This window comes from Rattus norvegicus, chromosome 10 (assembly GCF_036323735.1).
Source record: "Rattus norvegicus strain BN/NHsdMcwi chromosome 10, GRCr8, whole genome shotgun sequence".
Classification (NCBI taxonomy): Eukaryota; Metazoa; Chordata; class Mammalia; order Rodentia; family Muridae; genus Rattus; species Rattus norvegicus.
In genome coordinates, this window is record NC_086028.1 from 46862983 (window position 1) to 46888212 (window position 25230).

At 53.6% G+C, this 25230-nt stretch overlaps 2 protein-coding genes across 2 annotated transcripts in view; one reads left to right on the top strand and one right to left on the bottom strand.

Annotated features, from left to right (window-relative positions):
- On the top strand, positions 1 to 24517 carry Fam83g (family with sequence similarity 83, member G). The gene is made up of 5 exons (XM_039087606.2): positions 1 to 538; positions 10840 to 11007; positions 17131 to 17255; positions 17881 to 19144; positions 21932 to 24517. Exons 1-5 carry the CDS (start codon positions 14 to 16, stop codon positions 22292 to 22294), a joined length of 2445 nt encoding a protein of 814 aa, XP_038943534.1. The 5' UTR covers positions 1 to 13; the 3' UTR covers positions 22295 to 24517.
- The window catches only part of Slc5a10 (solute carrier family 5 member 10), a 46934-nt gene that overhangs the window by 11456 nt on the left and 10248 nt on the right, over positions 1 to 25230 (bottom strand). The window contains exons 6-9 of the mRNA NM_001107007.2: positions 24144 to 24249; positions 23825 to 23905; positions 22362 to 22567; positions 19661 to 19796 (exon numbers count right to left, since the gene is read on the bottom strand). Of these exons, the coding sequence (NP_001100477.1) occupies positions 19661 to 19796; positions 22362 to 22567; positions 23825 to 23905; positions 24144 to 24249 (529 nt within the window). The remainder of the gene's footprint in view (positions 1 to 19660; positions 19797 to 22361; positions 22568 to 23824; positions 23906 to 24143; positions 24250 to 25230) is intronic.

Genomic DNA, 25230 nt, shown 5'->3' on the forward strand with positions numbered 1-25230 from the left:
AGCGAGGGCCGCCATGGCCTTCTCCCAGGTGCAGTGTCTGGACGACAACCACGTGAACTGGCGTTCCAGCGAGTCGAAGCCCGAGTTCTTCTACAGCGAGGAGCAGCGGCTGGCCCTGGAGGCCCTGGTGGCCCAGGGTCGCGACGCCTTCTACGAGGTGCTGAAGCGCGAAAACATCCGCGACTTTCTTTCGGAGCTGGAGCTTTCGCGTATTGTGGAGGCCATCGAGGTGTACGATCCGGGCTCTGAGGACCCGCGGGTCTCGGGCCGCCGCTCCGAACTCCAGGACAACGGAGGCGTGGATGCCAGCGAGGATACCAGTGCGGCAGGCGGGCCCCCAGCTACGGCCGAACCGCTGCCCTCGCTGGAGTACTGGCCCCAGAAGTCGGACCGCTCCATCCCGCAGCTAGACCTAGGCTGGCCTGACACCATTGCCTACCGAGGTGTGACCCGGGCCAGCGTCTACATGCAGCCACCCATTGACGGGCAGCCGCACATCAAGGAGGTGGTGCGCAAGATGGTCAGCCAGGCGCAGAAGGTGAGGCTCCACGGCGAGACCCCATTCACCCAGCACGCATGGAGACCGAGACAGCCCCAGGACCTCTGACTGGCCTCTTGGTTTCCTCCTTCAGCCATCAACAGCTGAATATCCACCTCCTCTGTCAGGTGGCACTGGGCTTCCAGGCTCAATGGGCTTCTGTGTCCTGAAGTGTTTCTGAGGTCCCCGAATGCAATGCATGACCTGTGTGGGAGGAATCCGGGCTTTCTCTCACCCACTCTCCCTTGTCTCATCTCAGATCCACTAGCAGATAGAATCTTGCACACATAGATGAGCTTGCTGGCAGGGGTCTCGGGGAGAGACACAGAAGCTGGTCTGGAGCCCTGAGAAAATCTGCCTGCTTCCTAGCTGTGCTGAGTGGCTGGTGTGTTGCTCCAAGCTTTTCTCTGAGTGCTGCAGTAGCAGCAGCTGTCCAGGCCAGAGAGTCTGGGTGAACCCGGTGTTACCTGTTGAAGGTTCTCACCCATTGGAAGAGTGAGGGTGTCTAGTTAGGTTGTAGTTTCCCATCAAGAGGCTTTTCAGGCCTTGTGCTGATTCCCTTAGCCGACAGCCACTGACTGGACTGTACAGTGCCCTGGCTTTGGGTGACTGCTCCACACTGACACACTGACGCACATCTTGAGAAGCAGTAGACACTGCTTGTACAGACAACCGAGCCATAAACTGGGTGGCCATGACTGTGAGTGGACGGATGCCTGATTTGACAGGCAAGGTAGCCCAGCAGTCTGTGATGTATCCGGAACAGGTCTGTCTTCAGGTGATAGTGAGAGTATTCCTAGCTGGGTCTGACCCTTTCACTGTCCGGGCCCAGAATGAGGCAGTCAGTATACAAGGCCAGATGTTCACCCTGGGGACTGATCTGGCTGACAGGGTCTGGGGAGCTCTTGGGCAGAGAGACCAAAAGTGGGTCAGTAGCTGAGGTGGCGCGGAAACCTGGCTCAGCTTTCCAGCAGAGGGGAGGCTCTGTCCACAGGGCCACTAGCTGAGGGTTTCTAGTCTGTAGGTACGAATTGTGTCTCTAACCATTGTGGTGGTGGAGTATTGGGTGGCAGGGAGGAGGAAGGACTGAGTAATCCTCTGGACACCTGAGAACAGTTGGGAATCGGTTGCCCCTAAAAGGGCCTGGGGTGACTCCCACTTGTGGCAGAGCCCAGTCCCTTGAGAGGAGGGAGGAAGACTCTGAATGAGGAACCTGATGTGTTAGTGCTTTCCCAGCAGGGAGGAGGCAGCCTCCACTTCCCAGATCGGCCTGGGAACAGCTGCAGGCTCTAATTTTCTGCAGACATAGGGCCAGCCAGTGATAAGGACAGATAGGGGTGCCTGGGACCAAGCTGTACACTTAGGGCTTCCTGGCCACATCCTTGTGCCCACAGCTGAGTCGTACCCACTCCCTGCAGACCCATAGCTTCATTTGCGCTCAATTTCATTCCTCCAAGGTTATTGATGGCACCTGTCTATGGTGACAGGAGACACTGATCTTAGCATGAGCCCCATTGGCACCATAGTGGGTGACTTCCTACTGCCTACCATGGAGAGGTATTGCCCTCTGCTTCCTACACCTGGAGCCTGTTCCCCACAGCAGGGAGTCCCATAGGATCCTCAATTGACAGAGGACATGTCCATTTACAGGATGTTGGTTCACATCCTCACTGTGCTGTCTTGGTCCAGGCCCCTCCCCTGTGGACCTGTGTGAGTCCCTGTTCCCCGATCTTTGTCTTAGGGCCCACACAATACGTAGGTAGGCTGTAACAATAGCTTCCGTGGAGTGTGAGCACTTTATAATCTCAGGTAGTGTTATCTGCCTCTTTTTTCACACGGAGAAACTGAGGCCAGACTCATTTAGCCATCCCTGCCCAAGGTCAGTTAGGCCTGTTGCACTCTGGGACCTTCCTTACCCAGGAGTGTGGTAGCAGGGCAGTGACAAGCAGGACCTGGGAGGAGCAGCTGACCTAGGTGGCCTGAGTCTTCACCTCCTTACCACTGCTTCCCAGCCTCCTGGGGCAGGCCCAGACGCCACTGGATGCTGACAGAGCGCTTTGCCTGCCCTCCCCTTGCTCCTCAGACTCTTCTGTCTTATCTCTCATCACAGTCCCCTCTCACCCACCTCCCCTTTTCACCCTACGCAAATGTTAGGGGAACCCCAGCATCCAAGAGTTGGGATGGGGGTTTTGCTGACTAGCCCTTTTCTGTGGGGGCTTCTGCAGCATGGCTGCTGGCATTGAGTCACTCTTCCAGTAGTCAGCACAACTGACAGACCCTGGGGCAAGGAAATGACACAGCACACACTCAGCTCACTGCCACCTCAGCTACCCCTGGTGGCCGTGTTCCTGTCAGGATTATTCTGCTGCATCCTCCCTCCCCTGAAGATGGAAAGGATCTGACTAGAAAGAGACAGGAGTGTGAGAATAGGCCCTGGTGCTGCCTCCGCTGTAGGATTGGACTGTCCTGGCTCCTCCCTAGGCCCTGGCCATTCTGTCTGTGAGGTGGGAACAGGCATGGAGGACTGCAAAGGGTCCCCTTTGTCCTGCCACCTGCTGTTTAGATCCTAGATTCACCTGGACAAGGGAAAAGTGGGGTCTCATCATACTCTCTTGGTTGTGTGACCCTGAGCTTATGCTCTCTGCACTGCTGTCCAGTCTTAGTGAGCTCCCCTCTGAGGCAGCCCCTGCTTGCCCTCTCCTAACCCTCCCCCAACCTTAGGCTGGGAGGAACCTCCCCTGGGCTCCAGCTGCATACCAGAGGCCTGTAGCATCACGCCTGGGAGGGATGAGAGCAAGTGGCCTCCAGAGAGTGAGGCTGGGTGGGGTTGGGCCTCAGTCAGAGGACCTTCCAGCAGGTCCCAGTGCCCACCCTGACAGGGACTAACCCCTACCAGTCCCTGGGCATCATGTGTCATACCTTCCCAAGTTACTATGGAAGACACAGAAGGAAGCTAAGGTGTCAGGTGATGGCCCTGCACTAGATCCAGATTTATGTCTTCCAGCCAGGGCTTATGAATGGAGACCCAGAGAAGTTATATTTCTTGCCCAGGGCCACACAGCAAGAAGAAAGAGGAGCTAAGTTTCATGATGCCCGATTGACCTCACATCTTTCTTGTCAGATCCCTGCCTTCACACTCAGGAGTCCAGGCCTGCCACTTGGCTCCTGGAGAATAAAGGCAGCTTAATGAGGCATTTATTAAATAGCAACTATATGCCAAGTGCTGAACAGGCACTTTACCTGCTCTGTGTAATCCTTGCTATAGCTCCATAAAGTAGGTGTTGCCTCCATTGTCCGCAGAAGGAATTCAAGGTTTGGTGGGGCTCAGAGAGGGTGAGCAACTTGCCCAAAGCTTCAGAACTGAGAGCTGGAGGATCTGGACTGCAGGCTCTGTGTGACTACATCCCATAGGGAATCCATTAGGCCGTGCTCCCTGCTTGCTTAGCTCAGGGCAGTGAAAGCATGTTCACAGGCTCCTGGGGCCCTAGACATTGGGCTGCCAGAGGTGGAGAAGAGCTGGTCACGCTGGGCCTGGAACGGGGAACCAGATCTATGTCCAGTCCTAGGGACCATGTCTCTCACCACTGCAGGCTAGCCACACACCACATTGTAAAGGCTCAGTCATTACTGGCCTGAATGCCTTCCACAGTATTGTAAGGGCATGTATGCTGTCTAATGGTGTTGCTGTCCAAGTCGTGAGCACAATGGTGTCTACAGACAACATCTAGCAGTGTGTGCCTCAGGGTGTGTCCTTTTTATTTGGAGGCACATGACTGCACCAAAATAGCCCCCAACACAAGTTCCTATGGGCCAGGAGCTGCCTTCTGCCTGCTGGGGCAGCTCCTGCCCTGGGCCAGGCCACACCTGTCGGGGTGGGAGCCATCAGATAGCATAATCCCAGGTGTTGGCTCCAGACTTCTCCAAGGTTCCCCACCCCATGGCAAGCGCCTGCATCTTAATGGCGATGTGCCCTGCCTGGAAGGAGCCTTTCTGCTATTCCAGGAGAGGAGCCTGCCACCTGCTCATATCATAGATGAGAGCAAGGCACAGAATGGGATAGAACTTTGGGTTTTTGGTGTGGCAGGGCCTGGACTATGTTCTGTGGAGCTCATGGGCATGGTAGTCTGGAAAGTTAACCCTGAAACCGAAGGGCATCCTCTGGATTGAGAGAAGGCCTAGATTGCCTGCCACTTGTCTACTACTAGGGTTCATGGCTGACCTCCATTGGACAAGCCCCCAGACAGGCTGGCAACTTTCAGGGTACACTCGATGTGGGTGTGGGAAGGACCAGCTTTAGTGTCAGGCAGACTCCGGTCCAGTTCTATCCTCTCTCTGGCAAAGCCTGAGAGTTCTTCACCACTGTACTGGGCCGACCTCAGTAAGACACATACCTGCTTGTCAAAGTCCAGGTGAGATTTAAATGACCATAAGAGAGCATGAGTTGTCCCTCAGCGTGTTATGTGGTCTCGTGGTATGTGGTGCCAAGCTGCGTCCAGTTGATGCCAGGCCTCTGCCCTCACTCTCTCCATCTTTATCACCAGGAGCCACACAGAGCAGTCCTGTCACTGTCACCAACACTCTCCATGGCTACAACACTGTTTTCAGCTTCACCAAGCCTCAGGAAAGGAGAGAAGGCTTGTCTTCCTGGGGTGCAGGGAGTCTCAGAACAGCACTCACACCCCTGGGCTCTGTTCAGGGCCTGTGGAGTGACCAGCATGGCTTCTTGTCTATGACTTGCTGGCTGAAGCCATCCCCTAATTGGTTTAACGAGGCTTCCTTCTAATAGGTAGCATGGCCCCAAGAGCAGCTGGGTTTCAGACTGGAAAAAGAAGTACTTGGAGATCCACCCTATCTTAATAGCACCATAGCAAGTAGAGAAACTGAGTCTTTTTTTTTTTTTTTTTTTTTTTGGTTCTTTTTTTCGGAGCTGGGGACCGAACCCAGGGCCTTGCGCTTCCTAGGTAAGCGCTCTACCACTGAGCTAAATCCCCAGCCCCGAGAAACTGAGTCTTGGAGTGAGAAAGTGACCCAGAAAGGCAGGGCAGAGTTGGGCAGGCTGAGGCTGGTCTGTTTCAGGATAGAGTGGGCTCTGGAAGATGGCGGCATGGAGTCAGAGGTAGGAAAGATACAAGATCCTGATAATGGGAGAATGTGGCCCTGGACTGTGACTATGTCTTTAGGAAGTATGACACTCTGGTTTCCTACATGTGAATATTGGTGGCCTGCTATTCTTTCTGTGGTTTGGATCAGACCCCTTCATCCCAAGAAGATTCCCTGCCCCACTACTAGAATACGAGATAGATGGGAAAGTCATTCTTCTGGCTCCATTTTATGCCTTGACTGAGAGAGGGAAGCATTGGGCCCCCACCATGGAGTTGGCTACAGTCCCCTAGCCTCAACTTTAACATACACAGGGGTGATTGCTGCCATGCATAGCCTGTCAGGAATGAATTCTTTTTTTTTTTTTTTCTTTTGTTTTTTTCGGAGCTGGGGACTGAACCCAGGGCCTTGCGCTTGCTAGGCAAGCGCTCTACCACTGAGCTAAATCCCCAACCCCAGAATGAATTCTTTTACCTTTGGTTTTGAAAGTCATTTTCCCTTGCCATCTACTTCTAGGTGGACAGTTTGTTTTCATGCAGTGCTTGAAAGATGTTGCTGACTGTCTCTTCTCTCACCGGCTCTGGTGAGCTGTCAGCTGGGCTCGGTCCCTCCATAGGCAGTGGTCTTTTCCTCCTGGCTGTTCGTAAGAGCCTAACTTGCTGCTTTTTGAGTGATTTGGTTCTATGCGCTTCAGCTTCCCATCTCTTCTGGGTGCGTCAATGAGTCTGTGGACCTCCATTCTTATGAAGTGAAGAAGTTTAGTCAGGGATGTTTCTAATCTCTCTCTCTGAGATGACAGCTTCCCTCTGTTAGACTTCTTGGAGCTTACCACAGGTGCTGATGGGTTGCTGTTTCTTCAGTCTCCTTCTATGTGACATTTGGATACTTGGTGCTGCCGTGCCTACAACTTACTATTCTTCCATGATATCTAGCCTACTATGAATGCATCCAGCTGTATAAGCTGGCTGGAGCATCCCGCCATGCCTGTAGAGTCTGAAAGGACATATTTTCATTGCATGTTAGATTTTTTTTTCTTCCATACTTGTACTTATTTATTGAAGCAGAGTCACTCTGTAGACCAGGCTGTCCTCAAACTCACAGAGCTCTGCCTGCCTCTGCCTCTGCCTCTTGAGTGCTTGAATCAAAGGTGTGTGCCACCTTGCCCTGCCCCTTCAGTGAGTCTTATTTCCCCATTTCTTTGTACAGTAATCCTCTAGTAAGTATAGATACAGTGGACTTTGTGCTGTAGGCTGCTGGTGTATATATGTTCCTTTAAATATTTTAGAACTTTGCTGTAAAATGCAGTGAAATTTCTTGGAAATTTTGGGGGGGGGTGTAGGCTATGCATGGAACCCAGGTCCTCAGCATGCCAGACAAACCTCTCTCTGTCACTCTTTCTGTAGCAGGCCCAGCTGAACACAGTGAAGTCTTGCTCTTACCCTTGTTAGGAAGGAGCAGCTCAGTGACCACAGCAAACCTTCCACCCCCAACTGTGCCACTTCTGGAATACAGATGCATTTCCTGCCATAGTGCCACTGTCTGCCACATGGACAGATCCAAGCATTTGGGATAGGGAGCCTAGGCTGTTTACATGTGGCTCTTTAGAAGTTTGCCTAAACTTGGTTCAGGACCTCCTTGCCTACTACCTAGGCATGTCCTTTTGCAGATTACCCACAGGCCTCATGTGTCAGTATGGCTTCTGTCTTATCTAGGATGGCATGAGCCTCCCATAGTCCTGTATGAGGACCACATGCTGCTTTAGCTGTCCCTTTGGGGCTTCTCCCAGCCTTACATGCTTCTTTCCACCATGAGCTACCCAGCTGCCAGCTGTGAACAGCTCTCCGAAGATGGGCAGAATCATCAAATGACTTTGGAGACAGCCTGGATGGAAGGCTTAAGACAGGGTGTTTTGAGGGAAAGGAACCAGTGGGGTCAGAATTCTCAGGAGAGGTGTGTTAGAGGCTTGGCCAGTACCCCAGTAGTTTTCAACTATATGTGGATCAGCTGGCTGCCTTACCCATCCCTCCTCTCTGGCACTTGTGGGAAAACCTGCCCATCTACTGTCCCATGAGGACACTTTGCTCTAAGTGAAGTTTGGAGGCACAAGGAGCCTAGAAGAAGCTACTGTGGGTGTTGGGAACCATGGGCTGGTGTCAACACTTGGTAAGGCTGGAGACTACAGCTTCTTTGAAGAGCAGCTACCAAACTGTCCTTTCAGACTCTATAGACATGGCGGAATGCTCCAGCCAGCTTATATAGACCCCACTGGACTGTGAGCAGAGTTCTGGGATGCAGCTGCTTCAGCAAGGACTGAGCAAGGACAGGGTTTTTTGTTTTTTTTTTTTGTTTTGTTTTGTTTTTTGTTTTTTTGGAGCTGGGGATCGAACCCAGGGCCTTGCGCTTCCTAGGCAAGCGCTCTACCACTGAGCTAAATCCCCAACCCTAAGGACAGGTTTTGATAGCTTATCCACCATCCTGTTTCACAGATGTGGAAAGGAAGGGGCCTAAGATGGCAGGTGGCTAGTACCAGGCCTTGAACACCGCAGGAGTTCCAGGGCCACACCTCCTGTCTAACTGATAGATGAAAGTTCCTGAGAACTGCACAGTCTCGAGACCCCTTGATGAACTCTCAGTGTCACAAATGAGCCAGGCCATCCGAACAGGGAATTAATTAGTTGATTGTGAGGTGTGGTGCTTCAGGGTCCTCTCTTGTGCTGATTGCAGCATTTGTGAGGATCTAGGGGTAATGGCGTTGATGTTAGGAGTTGTGAACCCTAGACATTCTAGGCTGTGAAGAGTGAGCAAGGCAGGGGCAGGCCTGTTTTGGCCTCTGTCACTGCCTGCCTCCACATTCCCATCTACAAAGCCAATATAACCTAGCATGTCTCAGGAACTCTCAAGGAACTTTTGTGAGCTGACCATGGATAGGCCAAGATGTGAGGTGCCAGGTAGTGGTGGGGAATCTCCCAGCATTGCCCCACGTACCAAAGCACTGTGCGCACCTCCATTTCCAGTGTCATCTCAGACTCCAGGAGTACCAGGCAGCTCTGCCCTCTGACATTAGCTGAGAGCTGCTTAGTCTTCCTCCCACCAGCCTAGGGTCAGAGCCCAACACCAATAGAGAGCCAGAGTCAGCCAGGGGGCCCTCTCAGGGATCCGCCTCAGGGCACGGGTCCCAACAAGTCCATCTTGGCAGCCTGTGACTTCTGGTCCAGGTCCCTGTCTTGCTGGGGCACATCTTACTCTGCCATGGTGCCCACAGCTTGGAACCAGCTATGACTGATCCGGGGTGCAATGGGCTGGAGAACCTCCAGAGATCAGTGTGCCAGCCAGCCAGGTCAGGCTTCTTTCCAGGGCAGTACATGAGACTGTTTGCCTGCCTAGGAGTGGCCTAACCAAGGGGACACTGTGGGATCCCAAGCATGGAGATCCCTGGAACATCTCCCTCCAGCTACCCTCCCCAACACTACCACCCAGAGTCATCAGGAGGGGTCACTACCCGCCAGGGTCATCAGGAGCCCACCTGCCCGTGGTCTTCCCCAGAAATCTCTGGCTGTTGCTGAGCAGGACACTCTTAGGTCCTCCTCCTTCACACCTCACCCCTCCCACTCCGCAGTGAAAAGCATTTCCTCATCTAATGCTGACATCACCCTCTAACTTACCCCTGCCAGTATCATCCCTATGCCCACTCTGCCACCAGACAGCCCCTAAGAGATGGAAAGTAGCTGTCCTCTGAAGACTAGGATCCCTAGGGCTCAGCCTCCTGACTCCCTTTATTCCAAGCAGATTAGTACCACCAGGCCCTGAAGACCACGGGTCAAAGGAGGGCCAGACAACACAGCTGGGAGCAGGGAGTAGTCACTGTGCTTCAACTTGCCTCAGTGTGCCCAGCTGTGCTGGGATCTCACCTTGTTGTTTGTTGGAGTCAGGCATCAGAGGCAAGGCTGCCTGGGAGGAAGGCAGCACGTAGGGGTCCCTGAGGACCCCCTTGGATTAGGGTCTTTGATGTGCATTGCCCTGAGTGTGCTTGCTTCCCATGAATGGAGTCATGTTTTGCTGATGAGAAAACAAGAGCCTATAGTTATTTAAGGGTTTAACTTAGGTTCACGCAGCAAGTTCACTGCAGGACAGAGTTTGCACTTTCATGGCAGATGAGCAGCAGGTATCAGCAGGAGCCAGAGGCTCAGGAGGAGACCAGATGGGCCTGTAGGGGCTAGCCTAGTGAGCTCACTGCTAGTGAGCGTGTAGACATGTCCCCAGAAGGCTCCAGGTAGCCTCTTGTTACCTTGCATATACAGATCTCACTGAAGGAAGATGCTGAGTACTCTCTGAGCTCAGCTCTGTGGTAGGCCACTGTCACGGCTCTCCAAGGACTTGTGGGACTTCTCTCTGTAAAGCTCCTTAGGCACTGTCTGCTAGTGTGAAGGAAGAGGTAGTGTAGGGAGCTGTCACCTGAGCTGGGAGCATCCCTGGTCTGTTACTATGTTCTACTGGGGGCCAGGTCCACAATGTGAGTGCTACACCAGTCCTCTGGTTGGTGGGGAACTGAGACAGTTGGTTCTCTGGGTGGGCTAGGTGTGGATAGATACACTTTGACCTCTGGAGCCCCACCCTTAGGTGTGGGAGAGTGGAAGTTACCTGTGGTGGGCCTAGGAGTTGTCAAATGACAGGTAGAGCCCATGCTGATGTGGGTGCAGTCTGGTCCAGATAGGCATCCTGCTGTGGTCTACAGCAGCCCAGGACTAAAACAAGGTATTGAGTTGGTGGCCATGCCATCTGCTGGCCTCTTCCTAATGTGACCACGTCTGGCTTGTCTCAGCATCTCCAGGAGTGGGGAAGGGCCGCATGTGTAGCTGTTCTTGAATCTGACCCAGGAGGGTACCAATGCAGGTTCCTGGACTGAACCCCTGGCTGTGCTCAGGGCCACACCGGACCTTCCTGGTGGCAGCACCAGTCTGTGAATCCCAACCTGTCTGAGGAAGGAGGCCTTGAGGACCAGCTGAACATGTGGAACTGTGACATAGACCTTGCCCCGATCTTGGTTCACCCTTGCACCCTCCTGTCATGTCTGCATTCCTCCCCACTCCTTCCACCTGGAGGACTCTGGAACTAGGTTTTTCATAGGCTTGTGGCTTGGGAGGAGTAAGGGTGCTGTCCTCATTGCTGTGCTGGTAAACTATCCAGTCTTTTCCTGTTTCCAGGTGATAGCTGTGGTCATGGACATGTTCACTGACGTGGACATCTTCAAGGACCTGCTGGATGCCGGCTTCAAGAGGAAGGTGGCTGTGTACATCATTGTGGATGAGAGTAACGTGAAGTATTTCCTGCACATGTGTGAGCGGGCCCGCATGCACCTGGGGCACCTCAAGGTGAGCTGTCAGCCCTTGCTTGGGCAGCTGGAGGGCAGGTAGTCATTTAGTCAGTCAATAAACATTGCTTTGTAGACAGTGCCTTATACCAAACAGAGTTCAGTCATCCTGGAGCTTTCTGCCAGGTGGTCACACAACTTGAATGCCCTGAGGGATAAGATACTTACTACCTAACAGGCAGATAAGATAAACACAGATCTAATGCTTTCAACCAGGTGCCAGAGCGCCTGCCAGGTACTGTGTTACCCATGCCACATAGGTTTCCTGTCTGCCTGCATACCTCTGGTGACAGATGTGTGCTCCCTGCCTCCACAGGCAGCTCAGACCATATCACCTGCTGAGCTCTGATCCCCAGGAAGTCCTTCCTGGGCTAAGCCCCAGTTCATCCCATCAGTTCTGCTGACTGGCTTTAGGGTCTGGCTCAGACACGGAAACACCTTTATCCAAGGTCAGGGTTGAAATGGACTTGCCGTGTGTAAGCAGAGTGGGTAGATCTTTGGAGCAAGAAGGCACAGTGGAAAGGAGATGGGGAAGAGAAAGCCAACGCCTGGTACCCCAGCTTTGCTTTGCTGTGTCTGAAGTCTTGTTGCCTACCATGCTGGGCTCCGAGATTTCATCAGTCTGATGGCTAGGTAAATCCGCCAGTATGACTAGCTCTTCCACTAAGATCCCCTGTCAGCTCTGTACAGCACATGTCCCTGAGTATAGAGAAGTCTGCAGAACCAGCTGGTCTCTCACAGCTTGTGACTACTCAAGCCATTTTCCATAGTTTAACTCATTAAAACCGACAACCTGAGTGGCAAGAGCTGTCATTCCCATTTTGCAGATGAAACAGTAGAAATGTGCTGGGTCTCACTGCCAATAAACTAGAAATGAGGGCCAAGTGCCCCAGGCTGGAGGCCTGTGGTTGGAACAGACTCCAGATGGTCAGCACACAAGGCTGGTGACAGTGGCAGGGCTTGGAACCTGTAATTTGTCAGCATTTGTCAAGGCCCCCTGCGGAGCCTTTCAAGTGGGTGTGAGATCTCTGCTGTGCTACCCAGTCTCTAATTTCAGGCACTTCTTCATGTGGTCTTCAGGTAGGTTGACCCTAAGCCTCATACCTGCTGGAATGTAATTAGCACCTGGAAATGGCTCTGGGGTGGCAGACAGCTCATGCCAGAAAGAGCCATTGTGTACAAGTTCAAAAAAGATGACTTGGGGACTTGGCTGTTCTGTGGACCAGTGGCATCTCCAGGAGCTCCAGGAAGGTGCCCACTCCATGCATTTGCCACACACTGGTGGTGATTAACACATATGTCACTTAACACATCACCCTCTTAAGAGAGGCAGACAAGAGATGGGACCTGTAGGTGCCAAGGTTGGCTGCTAGGAGGCCCTGGCCCAGAGTGTCAGTAGAGACTTCTTAGTGCCTCCTCTTCTGGAGTCTTCTGAGCTTTAGGACTTAGGAAGCAGTGGGACTCTGCTCTGTGGTTGTAAGGCTCTCTGCCTATGGCTTTGTGGGGGTGTCTGAGCCAAGACACTTGTAACTGCTCAGACTAGGCTCTCACAGAAAGATAAGTAAGAGATTGGCGCGACAAGGAGATTACAGACTGTCTTTCAGAATTCTCTGGTGCCGTTCACATGGGCCCCCTGCCCACTGACCACTGTGGGACTTGGCACCTAGAGTTGCTTGTGAGTGACAATTCAGGATAGTAAGACTGAGGAGGTGTGCAGCTGACAGCCTGGTGTTAAGACGGGCTATGGGAGGCTTGCCCTACCCTATTAGCCTTCAACTGTCGCAGGAGGGCAGCTTGCTGGATTCAGTAGCCTGTCCAGTCCCACCCTATTGCCTTCCTTTCTGGTAAGGTGACCATGTCTAAAAGACATGATCCTAGGAGCCGGACACCTTCATGGGCGAGTGACCCCAGCTTCCTAATTCTTGTCTATACCAGCCTCACCATAGTTTTAGGTAAGTGGTCAGAGGTTCTTGTGAGCACAGCCCTGCCAGGTGTCACTGCCCTCCTCATCAACTTCCCTGCCATAGGCTGGCTGGGTCTGGGCCTGTTTCAGTGTTTCAGGATCATTTCCTATGCTGGTAACCATGGGCTGCTCTCAGCCACCCACTGCCCTATCCCAGCCTTGTTCCAACCTGCCCCAGAGCCTGGAGGCCCAAGATACAGGTAGCTGTAGCAGGGTCACATTTGTGACAATGGGGTATCAGGCATCAAGTGCCCTGTCATCACACCATAGGTAGTTAATGGCTCTGAGCTTCCATTGTTCATGTGTGAAATGGGCCTATCTCCATGCCTTCACTCTGGGAGGGCTATTTTTTTTTAATTTACTTATTTTTATTTTATGTACATTGGTGTTTTGCCAGTGGGTATGTCTATATGAGGGCATCAGGTACCCTGGAACTGGAGTTACAGATGGTTGTAAGCTACCATGTGGGTGCTAGGAATTGAACCCGGGTCTTCTGGAAGAGCAGTCGATACTCTTAACTGCTGAGCCATCTCCCCAGCCCCTGACTGGGCTGTTGGGCAGAGCACAGGGGACTGTGGTGGGCATGAGGGAGATAGAGGTTCCTTTGACCCTGTGTGGTTAGGGACAATGCTTCTAACACTCCCCAGCTGTGTTTTGAGTGCCAGGTGGCTTCCAGTTTTTTCACAGTAGTAGTCTGGTGGGAGCAGTCCTATCTTGCCAGCAGTTATGTTAGTACCAGGACTGACCCTGTTCCCTGTCCCCACATGAAGGGGACTGACATGCATTGCCTCTTCCAATGTGTGGGCTGCTATCTACTGGCCCTGAAGGCAGTAAGGACATGAATCCCCCACATACAAATGGACAGTAGGCTTTGAAAAGAGTACCTAGCCTTTTGACCTTATCCTTTCCCAGGATCATAGGGCCAGGGCAGTGACAAGGTCTTACACTGGGGTGACCCTGATGCTAAGAGGTCCCCATGAGCCAGTGGGAGGCAGGCCACAGCTGTGAAAGACCTGTCAGTGGGCAAAGCTCCTTGGCTTGTGTAGGCAGACTGGAAAAACCAGCAGCCACCTGAGCTGCCTACACAGCCAGCAAGGAAACACAAGCCATCTGACAGCCGTGGGAAGACACATGCTAGGGATACCCGACCGGGCCCAAGACAACGCTGTGTCCTGCCAGGCTCTAACTGGGGTTGCTGAGGAGGGTAGAGGGGAAGGGGGGCTAGACCCTAGCCCCTGTCCCTTCCTGAGTAAACCATGTCCTTCCTTCTATGACTGGGGCCATGATGGGTAAGGATATATGGCAGGGGCTTATATCTGGGCTGGCCCTGAGTGAGGGTAGAGTACTATTGGCATTGAGTAGGTAGAGACAGGACTGTTATTAAGCATCGTAGTGTCAGTTCAGCCCGACAGTGACCCAGCACACCATGTCAGTCATCCTAGGGAAAGGCTTGGAGCACTAACATCAAGGCACAGAGTTGGGTAAGTCTCAGCTCACAAGGCACTTCCCACTGATTACCATGCCTGTTCATGAGTCAGGGTGAGAGGCACAGGGTGAGCTATTGCTCTGCTTCCTACCTTAGCTCATCTCCTGGCACTTCCGGTGGTCCAGGCATGGCTGACTACTTTGATCCTGCTAAGGTCAGGAGTGTCATATGCTACATCACACTGAGAGACAAAATCTCATCGCCTCCCTTGCTGGCCACCAGGTTTGGCTAATAGTTCTGCTTTCCCTGAACAGTCCAGGCTGTCCTAGATGTGCTACAAAGTTTGTATCCTGGTGTGTCCCCACTGAGAACTCAATCCTTTCTATAACTCCCTACAGGTCCCTAAGCCCTCAAGCTGTGGGTGTCCCAGGTAGACAGGCACATACTGAAGTGAGGAAGCTGAGGTGTGGAGAGGCTCAGCCAGTGTATGGTGCCTGAGTCACATAGTCCAGAGTTCCAGAGTGCCCTGGTTAGAGTGATGGAGACAGCACAATGGACCCCAGCTCTGTGTCCACCACAAGCTTTGGGCCAGAGCAGCCTGACTAACCTCCACTTTCTGCCTTGCCCCACCTAACTCCACTGTGCCTCATGGAGGTCTGAAAGAGTCTAAGGACCCTTCACTGGCATGCCCATCCCCAACTAGGGGCACCCCAGGACATGAGACAATGTAGCTTTGTAGGATCCTCCACCTTTGCTCACACGAGCCCAGACACCTGAGACATTACCTCATCTGGGCCAGGCCCATGGGGTGAGGCTACCAGGAACCAGGAGGCAGAGGGTGGGGGGTCTGATGCAAGCCCCTGCCTGCTACCCAGCCCCAGTGGTGGAAAAGCTGATGGGTTCAGTGCCAATCCCCCTCTACAGACAGAGAAACTAAAGCCTAGAGAGGGCCATGGGCTTATTTAGTATCCACAGTAGGTCACAGGCCTGCCTCTCACATGGCTGAGTTACTCTGAGATGAAAGCTACGGCTTTCTGAGCCCTTCATAATAACAAAAGTTTGGGGTGAGTAGACAGACAGCAGCAAAAGAAGTATGCAGGCTAGTTGCCTAGTTGAGGTGCATGGCCCCAGCACACAGTGTTGGATGGTGAGACCACAGGACGCCACAGAGCTGGGTTGTGGTTGGCACAGGTGACAGGGAAAGCCTCTAAGATCTTTGTTCTAACCTCTGGTCCCTGAGCATGCAGTGTGTTAGGTACAAAGTCACGAGTGCTAATTGTCCTGGGCCCTGGCCAGCTTCCTGCTGAGCTGGCTGTGGGCAGGCCTGGGACAGGTGGGGCCAGAGTAAGCTGGGCCCTGGAAACAGCTTATCTGCCCTCTAGGACGGCCCAACAAGACAAGTAATTGTTCACCCCACAGCTGGGTGGACATCATGTGGGCACCCACCCAGAGCCACCCCTGTCTACTTCTGTGGATAGTACTTGTAGCCACCAGAGGAGTCTGGGAATAGGAAGCCCTAGATAGGAGACTGTAGTGGGTGGCATGCCACTCAGGCCACCGCCCTGTGTGTGCCAGCTTCCCTGTTCTCTGCCCCTGTATGCGCATTCACGTGTGCATCCTCCCCACATGCTAGCACTGCTTTTGATACACAGGTCTAGCGTATACTCTCTCGAGCCCTCCATCGCTCCTGCTGCCCGCAGACAAAGCAAGCAGGGCCTCTTTCATTAGAGTCAGGCCCAGCAGTGCAGACAGCCTGCTCTTCCGCTGCCTGCCCTCTGCATCCCTCCCTTGGGGCGTTTGCCCTCCTACCTTGTCCACGTCATACTTTTCTGGGAGCCTCCCAGCCCATACCTTCATTCACTCCTGTGCTTCTGGGCATTTCAGGTTGTTGTTTTGACTCACTGCCTCACTGCCACCTCCACAGTAGCACCCTTGTCACTGCCATCTTTGTCTGCCACTGGGGGCCTCAGCAGGGGTCAGTGAACAAAAGAGCACATGGGCAGTTAGTGACTTAAACCACTGAGTGGGATAGAGAGCAGACAGGCAAGTCACAGCTCAGTCTGACAAAGACTGTGTCACCAGCCCATGTCTGAATCCAGAGCTCCCAACCATGTGAGCTTCAGGTCAGTAGACCAGTCAGGAAGCAGTGCTCCTTAAGCCAGATGGACCGTAGGTCCCATGCTGTTGTTCTTGGGGAGCCTTAGCAGTCCCTCGATGCTTACATTTCAGTCAGCCTTCCCTTGTTCCTGTGTTCCCCTCACTCAGCAATGGGTCCTGGAGCACCCAGGCTCTGGACGGCTCTGGAGGTGCGCACTGAAGAAAAAGGCCAGCAGTTTGTGACTCTACTTTCTCTCTGGACCTATGAGCTCTCTGGGCTCTGAGGGCTTTCCCCTGCTGGCTCAAAGCCTGGTTGTGTGATAGAGACTGAAGTTGACCGTTTATAAGACTGACCCTGGAGCCAGTCCTGCCCCATCTCCAGAGAAAGAGTTTTCCCTGAGTGCCTAGGACTGTTGTCAGTCATCCTGGAAGACCCTGGATGTGTTAAAGTGTAAGACCCAGGTTCCATCCCCCTTGGGTGGCCCACAATCCAGGTACACTACCCTTCTCCACCTCACACCTCATTCCCCATCCTCATTCCCTACAGACTGACTCCAGGCTCTGGACAGTTTGCTGTCCCTGCCTGTGAAACCAGTGCCTGCCATTGTCTAATTCTGCCTCCCTGTCTCCCAACACAGAATCTTAGGGTACGCAGCAGCGGGGGAACCGAGTTCTTCACACGATCAGCCACCAAGTTCAAGGGCGTCCTGGCCCAGAAGTTCATGTTTGTGGATGGAGATCGGGCTGTGTGTGGTTCCTACAGGTGATTCTCCTCTGTGACTGGGCAGGAGTTGGCCTCTGGTTTGCAGCTGGTTTCTGCCCTTAATCCCTGCATGTGACATGCTGGTTATTCCAGTTCATTGCTCCCAAAACTGCTGAGCTGTGTGCAGGGCTGGGTCCACCCACTGTCTCTGGAGGCAGGCAGGAAAGCCTTTCTAAGCAGGCTGTTCTATCCCATACAGTCACTGGCCCAGGGGTAGGGTGGGCTAGGTCACAGTGAATTTGCTCAAGACCTCTACAAAGTCACTCTAAGAGCCATCTCCAGGGCCAGAGCCAGCTTGGCACCATCACAAGACAGGGCAGATTTGCCACAGTCACTCTTGGATTGATGACAGCAAAGACACCAGTGACAGCCACTGTGTTGGGTAGTCCTGGTGCCCAAGGCTGCAGTGGGCATTGTCATGCTGCCTTCAGTAGTCCAGAAGAGCCCCAGGGGTTTGCTGGGGAAAAGCTAGGCATAGGCTCCCAAACTTAGGTTTGACCCCTGCCCTACCCCAGGCCACCTGCATTTTTATCCTCGGGCCCAGTGACCAGTCTGACAAACCCTAGCTAAATCAGGAGGCACATATGCCCTGTACCTGACCACCTATCCTGCCTTTATATTGTAGCTTCACATGGTCAGCTGCAAGGACCGATCGGAATGTGATCTCTGTGCTGTCTGGTCAGGTGGTCGAGATGTTTGATCGGCAGTTCCAGGAGCTGTACCTTATGTCCCAGAGTGTCAGCCTCAAGGACATCCCCATGGAGAAGGAGCCAGAGCCAGAGCCCATTGTGCTACCGTCTGTGGTGCCCCTGGTACCCACAGGTACCATGGCCAAGAAGCTCGTCAACCCCAAGTATGCACTTGTCAAGGCCAAGAGCGTGGACGAGATTGCCAAGACTTCCTCTGACAAACAGGAAGTTACGAGACCCCCTGGGCTGCGGGGCCCTGCAGTGGCTGAGCGCCCAGGGGATCTCTCTGAGCTGCTACCGCCTGTCCACCCAGGGCTGCTCAACCTGGAGAGGGCCAACATGTTTGAGTACTTGCCCACATGGGTGGAGCCAGATCCAGAGCCCGGCAGTGACATCCTGGGCTACATCAACATCATTGATCCCAAAATCTGGAACCCTCAGCCCAACCAGATGAACCGCATCAAGATCCGGGACACGGCCCATGCCAGCACCCAGCACCAGCTATGGAAGCAGAGCCAGGGGGCTCGTCCCTGCCCAGAACCCTGCCTTCCCCCAGCACCCAGGGACTCACAGGATATAGTCCCAGCTGAGAATGGCTTCTCCCAGGGGAACTCTGAACCGCAGGCTCCTGTACCTAAGCCCCGGACAGTCCCTGTGGCAAGTGTACTTGCCCAGGATGGTAGTGATATTGGCTGGGCCCTGGATACCCCAGAAAAGGAGACACCCCAAAACGGGATAGACCCCAAGCTACCAAGCACAACCAGCGAGAGCCAGGTCCCACAGCAGCAGCAGTTACCTGTGACCCAGGATGACCCTGATGACCTGGAGACAGGACTCCCCAATGGGCTGTATGAGGATGAGGATGAGGATGACGACGATTATGTGACCCTCAGTGACCAGGACAGCCTCTCGGGTAGCTCTGGCCCTGGCCCTGGCCACCGGCGACCCTCAGTGGCCTCATCTATGTCAGATGAGTACTTTGAGGTGAGGGAGCGGTCAGTACCTCTTCAAAGGCGCCACTCAGAGCAGGTGGCCAATGGACCAAGCCACCCACCCCGACGACAGCTGAGTGCCCCTCATGTAACCAGAGGAACCTTTGGTGGACCCCTGAGTGGCCCCCTGTGGGCTCAGGGTCGGGGCAGAGAAGACATAGATGCATCAAGGATACAGGCACAACGCCCCGTGGACAGGCAGGCTCAGGTGGGTCTCTTCCCTCTTCCCCAGGTGTTGTGTAGTTACCCCAAGAGCCCAAATGCCCATGTCCCGGGACGTTGTATCCTTGGGTCCAGTGACACCCTCGTTACATCAGGTGATGAATGGGGAAGAGTGGAAATACACAGGGCCATGTGGCTGGACACTAGTAGGTTAGGGACTCTCAGTCCTAGAGTCTCCCAAACAACCTAAAAACACATGTCCACAGCTCCCACATACCCAGAGCTACGGGGTCTGATACGTCCCACCAGGTAGAGGTATAGATCCTGTTTTGCAGATTAGGCTTAATGCCTCGTCACAGAGATGTGAGTCCTCCTTGTCTGGACTCTATGCTAAGCCACCTCCCTATAGATTTCTTTGTGCTCCTAAGGACACAAAGAATCCCTTTCTCCTCCATGTTGGGCAAGAGGAAATCCCTCCTTTGTCACCGTGGCTTTTGTAGACTAAATCCTTAAAGCCTTGGGTGTCCTGCCACCGCAGGCATGGCCACAGAGCCCATCCTACCTGGGAACAGTACTCGGCTGATCATGCCTGGCATGATCATCAGGCCCATGGGAAGCATCTTCAGGTAGCTGGCTAGAATGGAGCCCGCCTTGGCATGGTTCAGGTTCCGGGCAGACAGGGACCGCTGCACAATAACCTTTGGTACAGGGAAAAGAGATGAAGACTCTCAGCCTTGGGCATACCTGTATCAGCATCTCCTTTGTGGGTCTCACGAGGTAACACAGGCAGATGCAGTGTTATCCCTAGACCACCTAAGATGACCAGCCAGTGTGCCAGCACAGCTGACACCCCACCAGAGCGCCCATCTGCTCCCCTCATCCCGGGGACGCAGTCTCCTACTACATGTGCTGTGTGTCAGAGCCAAGGGAGGCCTGGGTGTGGTAGACACACACACACACACACACACACACACACACACACACACACACACACACACACACACCCCTGACCCTCCTAAACACAGACACTGACATAAATCCTGGGAGCAGAAGTTGATACTGACTGTATGACAGGCAGAGCCCTAAACCCTAGGCCTCTTGTACTTCAGTAGTAGTGAGGGTTGCTAGATGCTGCCCGAGAGCACCGTCTCCTCTGAGGACCTTAGGTAGATCCTGATGGCCTCAGTTTCCAGATCTGCAGGATGGCCATGGGTACATGAATAGGACAATTGAGTCCCCTCTCAGATCTGGTATTTGATTTTGCTGCTACTTTGGATTTGGTTCTGGAGAAGGTGTGAGGTTGTATCTGTGATATACCTTGCTTCACAAAGGTTCCCTGCAGCCTTGTGGGGCCAGCACCTGCAGAATGTCTGGGTCACTGGGTAGAGCAGATGTTCTGATGGCAGTTTCTTCCCTGGGTTATACAGGTGTAACTGGAATGTGTTGTTTTCCTGTGCTATTCTGTCCACTGTCAACAGCTGACACACAGATAGGAAGTAGCTGTCCTGTTCTCTTCCTTCACATGTGGCTACTAACCCCGACCCTGAACAGTGGCTGGCCCTGTGACAGACGCTGTTGTCCCAGGTGTCTCAGAGTGTGAGTGAAATGAGAACAGTACAGGGTTCCCTGACTCCCCATCTTGCTTGTCCCTCCTGGGGAAGCGTGCACTCCCATCCCTGGCTTGGCCATTTCACCTTTCAGGCCTGCGTCCCCTGATCTGAACATGGGTTACCGCCACCATCTTCTGTGTTCCTTGTTGACCTTTGCTAAACCTCTTGGGGTCCTTATGTGCACTCACTCAGCCAAGAGGGCAGGATAGTTGCTGACTCATTGGCCTTCATGGGGAACGATTCTGAATGGCATTCTTCTACCCAGAGATGTGGGGCTAGGCTGGGCCTGCCCAGTGGAAGGAAGCAAGAGGAAGCAGGGATCAGGGGCTCATGTAATCTAGCAGGCCCTCCAGACTGCCTTTCATCCTCCTGGGTTGGCCCACAGAGCTCAAAGAAAAGGGTAGAGCCTGCTACAAGGTACCTGAAAGGCCTGGGCAGGAGGTAAAGGCCAGATGGGAGCCTCAGGATCTGGGGTCCCAGAGGAGAGCAGCCCTGCTTGAGAGCAACAGGTTACCATGTGGAAATGAAGGCTCCCCAGTGCTCTGTCACCTCCCAGCCCATATAGATTCCCACCTTTGGAAATCCATTTGGTACACTTCAAGACTGTTTCTGGGCCTAGATGTTCAGCCTGTGAGTGGAGCTGACCCTGCTGGACTCAGGGAGGCAGGTGTGTGTGCACAAGACACTTTATAAACTGTCACAGTCCTCACTAGCTGCTGGCCATGGCTTGGTTGACTTATCCTATGATGGGCTAAGCGTGACTGGTGATCTAGTGACCAGTGATCATCAGTGGACCTGTGCCCATCACAGGGCCCTTCCCTGTTCCATGTCTCTGGGCTGCCTACAGGCTGGGCAGCATTGATCCCTTATGCCCAGAGAAGGGAAGTGGGTATCTGAGGTCATCTGGAGGTTCATGATGAGGAGAAGTCAGAATTACCTCAGTCCTCATTGGACATCCAGGCTCAGATGGAAACACTGCCACCAACAACCTGCTCTGGTCCTCTATCCATATCTAACCATGTTTGCTGATAGATAGAATGGAGCACAAACCACACAGGGAAGAACCAGTCCATATTACAGATGAGAAGACTGAGGCACTTGAGTGGTTAAACCCTCTGATGAGTGTCAGAGGCAAACCAGGCTCTGTCTGGTTTATGCAGCAAGAGTCCTGTTAGCCCCTCCCACCACGCCATTCAGGACCTCACTTTCCTTTTTCTCTCCAGGGCCAGCATTTCCACCGACATGGAAGCACTACCTCAAGGACCCCAGGGCCTCCCCGTTACCGGCCTGCTGCTGATGGTACCCAGAGCTCTTCCAAGAAAGCAAGCCCAGCAACAGCAGGCCCCAACCACTGGCAGCCCAAGGGTAGCCCAACACCCAGAATGCTACCAGATCCTGGGAGCCCAAGGCCAACCAGAAACACTCGCCTCCGAGCAGAGCTCAGGGCCACTGAGGAACATCCCAGTCCCTTTGGAATCCCCTACTCCAAATTGTCCCAATCGAAGCACCTAAAGGCCAGGGCAGGTGGCAGCCAGTGGGTCCCATCCGACTCTAAGCGCAGGGCCCGAGACCACAAGGAACCCTAGCAGCCAAGATGGACCCCAACCCCGCTCCAGGGGGCAGCAGGTGGGGGCGGGCAATGCTGGTGCTCACCTGGTCAGTGCACCAGTACCAGGTGGCCATGATGGTCAGACCGAAGGTCATCCCAGTCCATGGGAGGTCTCCTGTGGAGGGGTCCCGGAACATATGCATGGCGTCTGCTCGAGGCAGGTGGCAGGTGGTGTTGGGGATGGTCCTGGACGGGGTGGCCTGGGCATATGCCGCCTCCAGCTGCTCATAGCCACCAATCTGGTTGAAAGCTGGAGGGTTGGGTACAGGGTTGGTTTTGGGTGGCCCTGACTCCCAGGCTCCTCCCATCCTCACCTCACAGATAACTTCATGCATCAAACTGGAACCCCTACCTCATCTTTCCTGCTCCAGGGAGGGTTGAGGTTATAAAAAAGAAAGAAAGTGAAATAGAGTATTTTATTTGTATTTAAAATAACTATTAAATGAGCATTTTGCACATGGGCCCACAGTGTCCTGTTGGCCAGCAGGATTCATGGCTAGTCTCTGGAAGCCTGCTGGCCTCGGGTATGGGGTTCTCTGCCAGTCTTTGGACTGGCCCTTCAAGGAGGTAGAAGTGGTTTTCTTGTGTTTGAGCATTGAATCCATGACCTGGACTTCTGAAGGCTGTGACTTCACTATCCTCACGTTGGCATTCACGAGGCATTGTGGTCCCATCCTTCCAAGACACAGGAAGGAAGGCAGAGGCTCCTCAGAGCCTTACGGCAGGCCTAGCAGGTAGGGCTCAGACCAGGGGTCTTTCCTCTGAGTCCAGAACGTGTCCTATCTACCTCAGGGTTGGGTGGTGCGAGGCCCAGCCCTGGCCTGGCTGTGTCTGTAGTCATTGCCCTCTCATCCAGCCTGTGTCTGACCATTAGGTCCCTTCATCTCTAGTAGGCCCTAGACACACAGGAGTTGCTACCCAGGGAGGAACACACCTGGGAGTAGGGCAGCTCTGGCATCTTCCCAGGCCCCCTTTCCCTGCAGGGTGTGGAGCTAGGAGTCTCAGTAGGCCAGGGTCTATTTTACCAGGAATCTCAGTGGAGGTCCAGAGGCAGACTCTGCCACAGAGGCCCAGAGTCTGAGCTGAGGCCTCACTTTTAAAGCCACCTACCTACCTTGAGACCTATTTTGCTCCCTCCCTTACCTGCTGTCTCCCTCCTAGGGCATGAGTAGAACTCCCTTGTCTGTTTCTAAACTAGTGTTACCTGTCCAGCACACCTCCCTCCCTGCAGGCTTTTGTCTGGCAGGAGACAGCAACACCTCCTGGGACTCTGTACATGATTTTAAGCACTGGAGGAAACACCTCAGCAGTTTTGTGGTCTGCTAATTGTGTGCTGCACAGCTGCCTGCTGTGGGGCCTGCCCAGCCCTGAGGGAGGCTAGTCAGCGCCTCCCCACTGCACCCCTGTAGGCAGGAGGGAGCAGCCCATCAGCCTAGGAAGCCAGCAGCCAACCTTTAGAGCTCAAGGTGCAGGGACAGCTCACCCGCGCCCAGTCCCCAGACCTCACCTTTGACTGCCAGAATGACAGCACCCACCACCATGATGGCCGTCTGCAGGGCATCTGTGTATATCACGGTGGCCAGGCCCCCTGCAAGAAACAAGGTTGCTGGCTTGAGTGTCCCAGGAGAGTTTGACCTCATCACAGGAGCTGCTGGTGGGGCCTGTCCTTGCGGATGGGCAAGCTGCACCAAAGTACCAGAGCTGTTAGCCAGGCCCCCGATCCCCACCCGACCACCTGTGAACTGGTCACCATCGGGCTCCCCATGCTGTGAGGTTTCTCCTGCACACATCCCTGCTGGCTCCCCATGGGTCCTCAGGACCCGTACCTGCAATGGTGTACAGGGCTGTAATTGCCAACGTGAGGATGGTGGACAGGTAGAAGTTCCAGCCCAGACAGATATGGACAAACAGGGCTCCTGCGTACAGGTCAATCTGGGGGAAGCAGAGTTGAGCACAAGACAGACATTACAGTGAGCTACAGGGCTCAGAGTCGGGGTGCTGTACTCACTGGCTTTGTGATCTGGCTTAGGTGTTCCAGGGAAGAGAAACGAGACCCCTCTCCCAGCTGTTCACTACCTGGTGGGGTGGTTGAGGGTGGGAAAGAGAACTGGCTGTGGGCAGTTGTGTGTCATGTTCAGATGTATGGCGGATGTTATTGTCACAATAAAATTCAAAGTGGCCAGTGCCCATCAGAGAGCAATGTTGTCATTGAATTTGGCCTCTACCTGGGGGACCATATGGGACCGTGACAAGTGACAAGGATTCATCCAAGAGGAACTCAGAGACTCATAGAGATATATGCCCATCTCTCTTCACACCTTTCCCTGCTTGCTCAAGGATTCAGAAACGTCCAAGAAACCTAGCCATCTGGAAATTCTAACCTGGTCTCTGCTTTCATTTGGACCCTTGGCTTTGAGTATGTGTTCTGGGGAACAGAGTGATATAGGTAAAGAGAGGAGAGGTCAGCCTTCAGCTTGAGCAGAAATGTTACACCTTGGAGGAGAAAGGACTCTTCAAGACCCTACTTAGTGTGACCGAAGAGGGGGAGGCTTGGGGCAGGGAGAGACTTCCTCAAAGCCAGATATGTAGTACACCTGGTGTTTCCAGGTGAGACTTGGCCAGGAGTAAGGGTGGATACAGGAGACCGCTGGAGAGCCAGCTATTCCAAAAGTCCCCTTCCCCACCACTGCCTAGCCACTCACTTCCAGCACTGTGCTACCTACCCCTGAGCCTCAGCTTCTAGTCCCCTGGGCCTCGAGCTGTCTGCTCTCTGCTTCCCGTCTCCCAGGTTCCCCGCAGTGAGCCACTATACCACGTCACACTCATAGCTAGCCTCCCTGCCTTCTATAGGATCAGATGAAAGGGATTAGCACAGAGGTATAGGGTAGGGCCCTGCTCATCATCCAGAAAGGA